This window comes from Protopterus annectens, chromosome 11.part0 (assembly GCF_019279795.1).
Source record: "Protopterus annectens isolate FY-2018-M chromosome 11.part0, PAN1.0, whole genome shotgun sequence".
NCBI lineage: Eukaryota > Metazoa > Chordata > Ceratodontiformes > Protopteridae > Protopterus > Protopterus annectens.
In genome coordinates, this window is record NC_056745.1 from 456,903,984 (window position 1) to 456,916,304 (window position 12,321).

A 12,321-nucleotide genomic window follows, 5' to 3' on the forward strand; every position below is an offset into this window, starting at 1 on the left:
CAGGAACAATGAGCTCCATTTTTGAAAAGTTTAATACTCAAACTGTAATTGATTGCATAAACAATCTGATATTAAAAACGTTTAGTTTACTGTGATAAGAACCAGGTGCCTTCTACCTCCAAGACTCACCATGCTGATAGGCGGTCTTCCATATAATCTGGATTGTCCAGAATTTCAAAGTTATTCATAAGTACTCAAGGTCACATCTGTGAATATTCTCTACTGTATGTAGAGCTCAAAACGGGATTCTCCATTCAGGCTATCCTCTACAAGGTCTCTTTTTCCTAGGTCCATTGTATTCATTTGACAAGCCCTCCTGGACCATGTTGCAAGCTCAGATATACTTAGGACTCCACTTCCTGTCCTCCCCTTATCTTGGGCTTGGCTGGGAAACTGTCCTGCTGAGATCGTTTTCTGCTAAGACCTCCCAGCTTCCTACTGGTTCCAAAATCAACTCAACTGGTATCTCTCAGGCTGACAATACCATCGCTGTCAGTGCCTTTGGCAAGATGGCTCTTTTGACAATGGAGCTTGGAGCTGATAACTCAGAACCACAGACTGCACCATTTCCTTTGGAGTTGAGATCTGAGTTCTTGACCTTTGAGCCCTTGATACTGGGAAATTTAGCATCAAGGACGTCAACACTGGGTATCTATTTTGGGCCCATACCCCCTTCAGCTCAGACTATTGGTACTTGCGCATCATGGCTTTCAGAACAGATGACACCACTGATGACAAAATTTGTTCCTGTGTTTCAGAAGCCACTCCATGTTAGTATCTTGGGTAGTTTCATTTTCAGGGCAGACAACTGGAATGTCATTTGAGATGATAATCTTGAGTGTGAGCAAGAGGTGGAGTCACTGTCATCTTCCATGGGACACACTGAACTGGGGTGGACTGGTCAAGAGTAGATGCAGGTAAAAGCATCTGGACTTCCCATGTGAATCCCTAGATCCGGAAAATTCCAATTTGCTGTCTGACATTAATTCCACCATCTTCCCAGAGAACCCCAATTTTGAGAAAGTACATTTAGTTATGTAAAAAAAGGAGTGTTGGCCCAAGCACACCTCCATTGTTGAAGAGATATGTAGGTCGAAGAACACTTCTTCAGCATTGGATAAAGTCATGTACAATGTTTTCCACTCTTTCCTGTCTTCTTTCTGGGTGGTTTCTAATAGATGCATGAGAGTACTTATTGCTATGGAAGGGTGGAAGGAGCCTGAAGTGGTGGTCACTGTGGAAAGAAATGTGACAGAATCGTCTACATTCCCATGTAAAGAGAATGTCAGTCAAAATCATGACTGTGGACTCTGTTGCCATGACAGTAGCTCTAAAAGGGTTCATATGTCTCTGAACCATGTAATCCACCCTCCCAGAAAAGGAGTCTACAGAGTTTGGATCCCTTTGCTAAAAGGGTATTAGTATCCTTAATTTTTTTTTAATATTGCTGGGTTGTCAGGCACAACTTCTGCATTTCAGATGATGAACACTGAATTGCAAAATACACAGCAGATTCAGACCTCCACCACATAAACAGTGTTAATCCTATTCCTGAGGCTAGCCCATAATGCAGCCAGTGCTGCAGCAAGGGTGACAGGCATATTAGATTCAGAATTCCTTCATCTGTGGGTTTGTCTGTTAAGATTATCAGGTGACCTTTAAGGTGCCATCATAAAAGTCCAATTTAATAGCTCTGATCATTTCAAGCTGCAAATTAAATTTAAGTTGAAGGGAAAATGAGAAGGCGGGAAAGACTCTGACATTAATTTTTGTTAAATTTGTGGCTCCCAATTGCTCCTTTTCCACAATACAGAAGAGCATATGACAAAAGTGTTTTTGCCATGGCCAGCAGCCCTAAGATCAGCAACATGGGAAGAACCAGTGTGGGTGCAATAGTGGTTACTTCTGGCAAGAACACAAGCCAAATGACAGAGATTGTAGGAGTGGTCTCCTTAAGACATTGCCTGATTGGCCTGATCTGGAGCATTTGAAATGCATCCGTCCTTTCACTGGTTAGTGTGAGCCATCATTATCTGCAACTGCTGTACTTTAAACATAGTATCCAGACACTATACTAGTGTTTTTTTAACACTCCCCAACAAATTCTCCCTTAATGTTTCATATGTCCCACCCTACCTGAATGGGGTAGCTATTACAGAAATTATTAAACTTCTGGAAAAAAAAAGCATCCAGAAGATTCCATTAGATAAGTGAGGGTCTGGTTATTACATTAGATTCTTCTTAGTGCAAAAAAGACCAGGGACCTTAAGTACATTTTTGATCTAAGCCTAAGTCGCTACATCCAAAAATAGAAATTACAGATGGTCATGGTGCTGTTGATTCTCCACTGCCTATCCAGGGGAGATCACATGTATTCTTTGGATCTCCAAGGTGCATATATGCACTTCAAGATTGCCATGATGCTTAAGATGTCCCAACTTTTCAGTTCTGGCCTTTGTCTTTCAGTCTTTTCGCAGATCCAAGGTCTTTCTGAAGTACATAGCTGATTTAGGAATGTTTATCTGCAGTTTTTTCTTGTGAGGAAAAATCTGCTTTAAACAGCTTAGTTTCTTCCATTGCACAGGTCACACTACCATTGTTTGCAGTGTGTGTAAAATATTTATAGTAGAGAACCTATGTTGTAAAAATGATCAGGAAAAATAGTAGTTAAAAATATCAGGGGTAGACCAGGTGAGTGCATAAACTCTACAGAAAAAAATTAGATTTCATTTATCTGTAAAAGAAAAAAAATAGCACCAGAAAGAACAAAGCTTGAGCTCAGAGAAGGGAAACATGTTTTAAAATGTTCATGAAATTGTATATAGTTACAGAAAGCTCAGTTTATTCAGGTTAATAAAACATAGTTTAAGATAGGGGGAATTATAAAAAATGTTGAACATGGACAATGGAGACATCAAAATTACTTTAAACAAAAGTAAACAAGATTTTTAGTGGGGAATAAATAACTGAGAATACACGAGTCTTAAGATTTACTCATGGAATGCCAATGGACAGAGCTAAGGTAGGGAAAGAATTGAAATGTATTAGAATATCTACACTGCAAATTATTATGCTACAAGAGACTCATCTTAGCAAAACAGAGTACTCAGTTATAAAAAAAGGTTTAAGTAGGGATCAATGGAATGCCCAGAGGCAAGAAAGAGAGGGGGCATGGATCTTCATTGAAAGGGGTATCTATTGGAGGTGGAACAAGACAAAGTAGATCTCAAAGGGACAGTCACAGTCAGAGGCTTTTGGCAAGGAGAAGGAGTAATATTGGCAAGTGTATATACTTCCTCAACAATGAAAGAAGGGAGAATAACATCATGAATAAAACCATGAGTTTCTATCGGAGTTTATTATTATTAGCTGGGACTGGAATGTAGTATCAGGGACAGAAACGTTGATAGTTGTACTAAAAGAGAGAGAAATATACAAGTAGGGAGATTTCTAAAGAGCTACTTTAAAATGTTTGAAAAGAGACGTGGTTAGTTGATGTGGTTAGTTTAGCTTCAGATAGGAAATACACTTTCTTATCCTACAGACACAAAGTTTGGGCAAGGTTAGATATATAATGCAGAAGCATGCTTATCGAGTGAAAGAAATCATAACTCACTTCCTTGCGCTATTTAACCATGCGACAGTAAGTTTAGAACTTAATCTTTGCATTTTAAATAGAGGATTAAAACACTGGAGATGCTCAAATTAGTGGCTCAATTCTTAGAAAAACAGGCATTGTATCAGATCCCTGTTACATAGCTTGTTATTGAATGTAATCCAGGGAAAACATTCAATAATACTAACAATGAAAAGTTGAAGGAAGAATTTAGAGATAATTTAAAGAGGAAGAGTAGTGGGAAAAAAGCCATATGAGACATATAATGATAATTTGGAAAAACTTTAAGTTTTTCAAGAAAAGGAGGATTTATGGGAACAGTCTCAAAAGATGAAAATGGATGTTTTTAAATGAAATAAATGAATAAATATCTGATGGAATTATGTGAACATTGGTTTAGTTCAATTAAGCAGTTTTTCGGTGAGAGTACCCCAAAGTTATAAAAGCTTTTAGCATATAAGTTGAGGTGTCAAAAGGTTGAGGGGATAATTAAAATAATGACACTCTTCAGACTGGAATTATCCTACATTATTTTATCCAAAGTTGTATAGTATGGAAAAACAAGGGAAAGTTTTCCTGAAAGGTTTAGCCTTATCAAAGCTGAGTAAGGAGGAGGCTAAAAGTTTATTAAAGCCCAATTCCCAGGAGGAAATTAAAGTTAGTTTAGGAAATCAGGTGGTTGATAAATCACCAGGGGCTGGATGCCCCCCCCAAAGAAATATGGAAGGAAGGGGAGGGAATTTGCTTGAGGTATGAGCAGCACTCTTTAATAAAGTACTGTCAGACAAGACCATCCCAACATCTTGGAAAAATGTGGTACTAACTATGACAGTGAAAGAAGGGCATGATCTCACAAAAGCAGAATCGTATAGCATTGCAAGTACATTATTTTCTGCTTTAACTAAACAGCTTGCAGACCTGGAATGCTGTGGTTATAAAGTTTAATTTCCGATTCTATCTGTCTTGTTAAAGCTATGTTGAATTTTCTATAAGTGAATTATTTGCATGTTCGACTCTCAGTTAGAGCGTCTTCTGTTTGTCGACATGCGTGAATGGGCTTTCCTTCGTTGAAGGTTGTGCGTTAGGCCCGGCAAGCCAGCACGTAAAAATCTACTGCCAATCATTAGCGGACCGGAGTTCCGCTGTGGTGACCCCTAACCATGAAAAGCTGAAAGACAGTAATAGGGTAGTAAAATAGTTTTGTTAAAATCAGCTAAGCAGGCCTCAGCATTAATACATAGCCCCAGTGAGACAGTGGGTTATACTTTACAAGTTTATGTATCTGATTTTATTTGGGTTGTTACAGATCTGTTTTGCAGATTGGATTGCTCTCTCCTGCCCTCTCTTTCCTAATTCTCTATATCACCAGGCCTTGGATTTGTTGCTGGTAATTGTGGCTTGCCTGGAATGAGATCACTTCTAGATTACATTTTTAAACAAAAAGAAAAACTACTGAGTATCTCTACACCAGAAAAGAAAGCAAAAGAGGGACAAACCTCATCAAAATTAGGAACAAATCCAGAAATACTCAGGGCAATCTGGAACACCTTTTAAAATGTTAATACTATTAAACTGAGACATTGACAGAACAATGTTAATTAATATGTATTTTCTGAAGTAAAAGAAGAATATACCTAATTATTGTCATTATTTATTTAAGTATAATTCACCACCTTTCTCAAAAGTTCACCAGTTTACAAGGGATTAAAAAGGATGGGGCTAAAATCTGAGTCAGAATCAGGGACATCCCTAAAAATCAGGGACAGTTGAGAGGTATGTCTGGCATATTACAATTCTGTTGAATTTTTCCAACCCTCGTACCCTTTAATAAATTTAAAAGCTAGTGTCTCTGTTTTCTTCCCCTTATGGTAATCAGATGAAGAAAGAACCCTCCCTGTTCTCTTTCATTATTATTGTCAGTTGTGTAATCTATTTAAGTAGCTTTTCCCTCCCATTGTTTTCCATAGATCCATAACAACTGAATGCCCACCCTACTAATCAGTGTAGCTCTTGAGTTAACCTCCCTTACTATTCATTGTCTCTGGAAATGCCTCCCAGCCTCATCTCATCTGCTTTCACTGTGGGAACTAGTAGGTCAAACTGGAAGGTTCCTCCCATTAGACTTATAAAGTTCACATTACCTTTCTTCAGTGGGTTGCCAACTTTTCATGTCAAAAATTCTGGACATGTACATGAAAGCAAAATATGTGTATTTTTGGTACCCAACATGCGGAATTTTGCTTAATAATGTTTAGACTGAATAATGACCAAACACACGAAAAAACTAAAATAAAACAGATAAAGATAAACAATACGGCCCACAGGTGGATTCCAAGAAAATTGGTCCTTTATTAAACGCTTTCGCCAGCTAGTGTGCTATTGACTTCATCAGAATAATGTTTAGACTGAACAGAGATGATCAAGCGATTATTATAACATAATTTTTACAGTATCAATGCTACTGTATTGTACAGTATTTTGCCAAATATAAGGTTTGAACTTATTTTCTCATTACGTGATTTACCATGCAAGTTTTCTGTACAGTTGGTACTCTAGGCTTGAAAGATTATTTATCCATGTGCCCTTCTACTTACTATACATATTACTTACTTATCAAAGGTCATGTATTCTGACAAAGCGATGACTGTACCCTTCAGAGCAAAGTCATGGATGCAGAAATGTAGCTCTACCATTCAAATGTCACTATAAATGGCTGCAGTTGTACATGCAAAATGTAATCTTAACAGAAATATTTATAGTTTAAATATGCTCTGCTAATATTGACTGTCAGTGAAACTGCATCCCAGGCAGAGCATTAAGTGTAAACATTACACGTGCCAGCAGCACATGGCAGAACCCCCTCCCCAGAAATGTAGATTCCAGATGGACAGAGCCTGTCAACTTGTATGCCTCCCTTTCAGTCCAACATGGTTCAAAATATCCACCGCAATAAGAACCACAAGTCATTCAAGATTGTGGTACTTAAAGTACACACTGCACCTTCCCCTCCCCTTTGGCAAATGCCACAGTAATCCAAAAAAAAATGGACTGCCACCTTTACTTTACTGCTCCACCACACAAAGTATCAAAAGAAGGCAAGAAAGAGCAAGGTTCTTAATAAGGAGGCATGGGCCACTACATGTCCCTGATGCAAGCAAGCTGGAAAAAATGACAGAGTTTCTACTTTATTTCTGCATTTGTACTGCTGCCTACCAAATTAAATGTCTTATGAAGTCTATAAAAGAAATGCTTACTGTAGTGAAGTGTCTAGCACTATGAAACCCCACCCAGGATGCTCAGACTCCCCTAAACTTCACAAAAATGCACTGGCAGTAATTATCATATCTGCCTTTTTGCAAATCTTGAAAGCACTTTAATAATTTCATTACCACGTTAATCCAATAGAGTGCAGCACCATAAATTCCCTCTCATCAGCCTCAGCAATTCCAAATCATAAAACAGGTTAAGTATCACATTACACAAGTGGAGAAAGTAACATAAGAAACACTTTTACACTGAAAAAATGTATTCTCACCAAAACCAGAGATGTTGTAAGCACCTCTGTAACTGTCCTTTTCCCCAGTACTTGTTAACATAACTAATGCCAAAATCTGAGACGGGGTCGTGTAACAAAAGGCCCAACTAACTCACCTCAGTAACAGACTATTGTTACTTAGGAGTCATATTTGTCGAAGACAGGAAGGGGAATGGCTTGTACTTGTTCCCATAGCTTATGTTATGCTGCATAGATTTATTGATTTTGTTTTTTTCCGGATGATATGCTGTCCAGAAAAGGCAGTCTCCATTTTCTGGACAGTGTCCCTTAATTCCGGATAGTACAGAAGAATTCCAGACAGTTGACAACCCTACTTCCTGCTTGCTTAGTGCACAGTGCACTACTTACAAAGTTTAGGTTTTTCCATATTTCTTTTAAAATATGCTCATTCTAGTGTTCTAGTATATACACCCTTCATACAAATTAATTTGATTAGTCCTCAGTTAGTTCCCATTTTCTAGTGTATATGTATTTATTTTGATCTAAGTCAATACTGCTTTGATTTAAACTCTAGTGAGCGTATAGGCTGTACTAAACCATTTCTAGGCCTAAAGTTGCTTCTAGAGCATTGAATTGTGCTATTTTGCTATTGGCCCGTGGACTCATTTGAATTTTTTTATTTCTTTGCCATCATAAGTTACCGACAGATGCCACTCACGGAACTCTTAATCTCTTAGACGCTACTCCATCTTCAGTTCATAGCAATAAGCAAGAGACCATGAATCTGCACTTTTCAACTGTCACTATAGTCATCTTGTTTGAAATGGATAGCCTAAGACAATGCAGCAATTGTCTCATGTTCACTGACAACCACCAGCTACTTAAACAATTTACCACAGTGTGTGGGACATAGTTATATATTGTTATTGGAGGCAAACTTCTCACACAAAGCCACTACAAAAAATAACATGGATTTCATCACCACACTAAACTTGTGTTAAAATCTCAGAACAAACACATAGACCTACATATGCTGAGGCTCTTAGAAGTAACATAGCTAAACCTTAGAGGCTTCTTAAATACAACTCAAGGAACAGATACCCTCTGTGACATCACAAATGCTCATCACAGGCAGTAAATACCATGAAATATACATCTAAGAGTCATACAAACTCAGTCCAAAAGTCTATAAAGCAAGCCACCAAACATACCGATATCTTTGTCACAGCTGACGCTATTGCGAGACATACCGATGGACCACTCAACAGGCTGTGCAAATACAGGGCCATGGTCAGTTGCCTATAATCTGTGCACAAGAGATGCCCTCACAATCTGACAGATTTGGTGTGCTTTATCAAGGAAAAGTGGGTAAATATTGCCAAGTCAAGATGTGCCATGCTGATAGACTCCTACCCAAGAATACTGAATGCTGTAATTAAATCAAAAGGTGCTTCAACAAAGTATTAGTTTAAGGGTGTGCACAAACAACAAAGTATTAGTTTAAGGGTGTGCACACTTATGTAACCAGCATATTGTACGTTTTTTATTTTTTATATTTTCCCCTAACAAATTTGTTTTTCAATTGAATTCTATAGGTTATAGGTCATATTAAAGGTGGGAAAAGTTTTGAAATGATTTATTGTGGTCTCATTTTTTTATATCACAAAAACCTGGCATTTTAACAGGGGTGTATACAGTTTTTATATCCACTGTATATATGAGCACTGTACAATCAAATAAGCAAAAAAGAATACAGTAAAATAAAGAACAAAACAATTAAACAGTAGTAAAATAGTGTAATTAACTAGCATACTATAATACTACAGCAGTGAAAAGGAAATTAATTGGAAGCAACAGATGTGCCAGATTAGCTGAAGAAATTAAAGCTAGAGTGAAGACATGGAAATGAACAGTTCAAAACACATTATCTAGCCAATTTGGTGGTGGATCACAAACAGTAGTCATAAAATCATAAAGTCTGAAATAGTTGCATTGTATCATATTTTAGCTATAGAGAGGAAAGAAAATCACAGTTTTCCATTACAAAAACATCCACAAACTGATTGTTGAGCTTTTGCCATCAGTGACAAGTCAGCAAATTCATGACCTTATTTTCTATGATCTGCTCTCTCTACACCACATCTCTGAATAGACTGTCCAAATATGACCATGCTGAAAGTCAGTAGGTATTACGAGGTATTCTTTATTGAAAATGTGCTTCTAAAATAATACCCCCACCTGATCAGAGTTCCACAGGGGTGAATTAATATACCCTGTGAAAAATGAAACCAGCTGCACTTGGCATGAAATCATTATTCCATAAGGGAAAAAATTAATTCTGGTATCTTTTTCTAGAATTCACTTATTTGGTATTGGGATCAACTGTTTTCATTAACACAAAATAAACATTTGAATGCAATCTGATCTGGTGGAAGAGACATATTTCTTCTTATTGTTACTTTCTCAATAAGTAATGCAATGATTTACATATCTCTTATATATATATATATATATATATATATATATATATATATATATATATATATATATATATAATTTGCATATTATCTGCTTTGACCAGAAATAACTTGGCTTAAGGAGCAGTCCGAGAATTCAGACTACTGCATAAACAAATTTATTTACCAATACTTAAGTGCTTTCATCCCCTAATGTCAAGACACCATGAGAACTAACAAATCTACTCTTTTTCACCATTATATACTATACCAAATCATTAAGTCACTGTTTAAAAATGAGTCACCACCTAAATATTTACATAATGAATTAGACAGTATTCTACCATTCATTTAAAGAGGTATTAACACCAGTAATAGGACCATAGAACCAGTCTAAAAAACTATATATAAAAAGCATATATTTGAAACTTACATACATTACAAACATTCCAAAATTGTCAGAAAGTACTAAAAAAGTTTAAGATATATATATGTATTGCAAAACTTTAAAGAAAACATTAAAAAGGAAAAAGTTATGCAAAAAAATGTAACTTCATTGCCCTCAGTTTCAACAGACTAATTAGGGAAACAGCATCCTTTAACCCTGGCTTTTCACTTGCATCCAATCTTACCTGCCACAACAATTTTCTGTAGTCCAATGTATGTTCCCAAAGTCCCCTCTTGGATTCTTTACAACTTGTTCCAATACAAAAAAAGGAATAGTTTATTGTTTCCTGCACAGCTAATACCATGCCTATATAAGGCATTTGTCTCTTTCTTGTTATTAACATCATAATAATGTTCATAAATCCATTTATTAAGAGAATGTGCAGTCTTTCCTATATAAAAAGAGTAACAAAAATCACAAAATGCTAAGGAAACCAATCCTGGACTTTTACAATTAAAACCCCTGATAAAACTGAAAAATGTAACTCAATACCCTCCCCTTCGTAAATGTAATTACATTGCTTACATGCTCCACACTTCCTGGTGCATTTCCTTTTGCTATTGTTTCCCTTTGTCTACCTTTTTCTATCTTTTCTTTTAAATTGTTGTATCTCTTGAATCCAAATAAGGGTTTATCACCTACTTTTTCCTTTAACTCGGAATGGACCTCTAACACTTTCCAGTTCCTCTTGATAACATTTTTTACAATGTTACTCCCAAAACCATATTTGAACAACATATTGTGATCATAATTTATACTTAAATACCCATCTTTTTCTCATATTTTCTCTCTTTTTTTTCTTTTCAGGGAGACATTTACCTAGAAGCAGAAAAAAATACTTAGTAAAGGATTTACTTTTGTACCTATACAGAAGATGGATTTGGGAGAAGTCCTCCTTGATTTAAAATTATATATGAGGAAAATTAAATGAAGTGTCATGTTTTCTGACAGAAACAACTCCTTTTCTTCATGAGTATGTTGCCCATGGCTGGTTAGGAAAAGTTCATATAACCTCCCTTTACAGTCACTGCTTAATCTATTTGAAAGATTATGTACACAGGGTATCTGTGGATGTTTTGGGGAAAAAATAATAGGTGGAAAAGTAATTTACCCTATGATAACCAGGAGCTCATGAGAGAATTTGTAAGCAACAGGAAGATAAAAACAATGAAGCCTGATAAACAAGGAGGAATTGTACTTATGAAAACTACGGATTGCTCTAGTAAGTTTATCTTAATTGATAATGATCAGCAATACTTTAGAGTATTGAAAAATGAAATCAATGTAGCTTACAGCAGAATAGATGTTTATTTGCATGATTTATTGATGGAAGGGTCGATTGATTATGATAGCTAAATTTTTTTAAAAGTTGAATATGCAATAGTACCTAGTACATTTGGTATTTCCCAAATTTCATAATATTAATCATTCACCACTCTGCCTTATTGTAGCAACTATTGCATCTAAAATGCATCCTTTGGCTGTGTAAATTGTTACAAAAATAAAGAGTTTCAGACCTGTGCATAAATATGTTTTAAAGGACACATGGGATTTCCTGGGGTGCATTAAATCTGAGTTTTTTTTTTTAACAAGAATTGGTATTTGGTAACCATTGATGTTAGTGATCTATTTTCTTGCATTCCCCATGATATATGACTAGAATAGTTTAGGGAATTTCTAAGCAAAAGTAGTGACTTGGCAAACAGGGCTATCAATATGATAGTGATTTCAATGAATTTATATTGAACAATAATTTCATGTTTTTTGAAGGAGAGTATTTCAGGCAGGTTAGTGGCATCCCCATGAGTGCAGTTTCTGCTCCCCTGGGAGGGGAATTTGTTTTCAAATCTAAATATAGTCACGGTTTAGTAACTTATTTAAGATTTTTGGATGATATTTTTATTATATGGAACAGAGATGAAGGTTCATTAAAGGAATTTATTTGGTTACATTAATAGTACCACTACATTTTTAACACTCAGCTACAGTTTTTCTGACTAGATTTGGAGCTATCTTGATATGTTAATACTTAAGGATGCTGGTGTACATAAATTTAAGTCTAAACTGTGCAGAAAACCTATTTTTCCAATAATTATTTACATTTCAATACTTGTCATCCATTTCCTACTTTTTCTAATAATTATTTACATTTCAATAGTTGTCATCCATTTAAACAAACAAAAAAAAAGTTTGGTTAAGGACCACATTGTTTGGTTAGCAAAGATTGTTTCTGATGATAGTGACATGGGACATGAATTAAGAGTATTGAAGCATATGTTGATTGAGAGAGGTTACCCAGGACAAA

The 12,321-nt window shown here is 36.0% G+C and overlaps 1 protein-coding gene across 1 annotated transcript in view; it reads left to right on the forward strand.

Annotated features, from left to right (window-relative positions):
• Positions 1-323: 323 nt before the first annotated feature.
• The window catches only part of LOC122814955 (homeodomain-interacting protein kinase 2-like), a 96,812-nt gene continuing 84,814 nt past the window's right edge, over positions 324-12,321 (forward strand). Inside the window, exon 1 of the mRNA XM_044087214.1 lies at positions 324-690. Within this exon, the coding sequence (XP_043943149.1) occupies positions 324-690 (367 nt within the window). The remainder of the gene's footprint in view (positions 691-12,321) is intronic.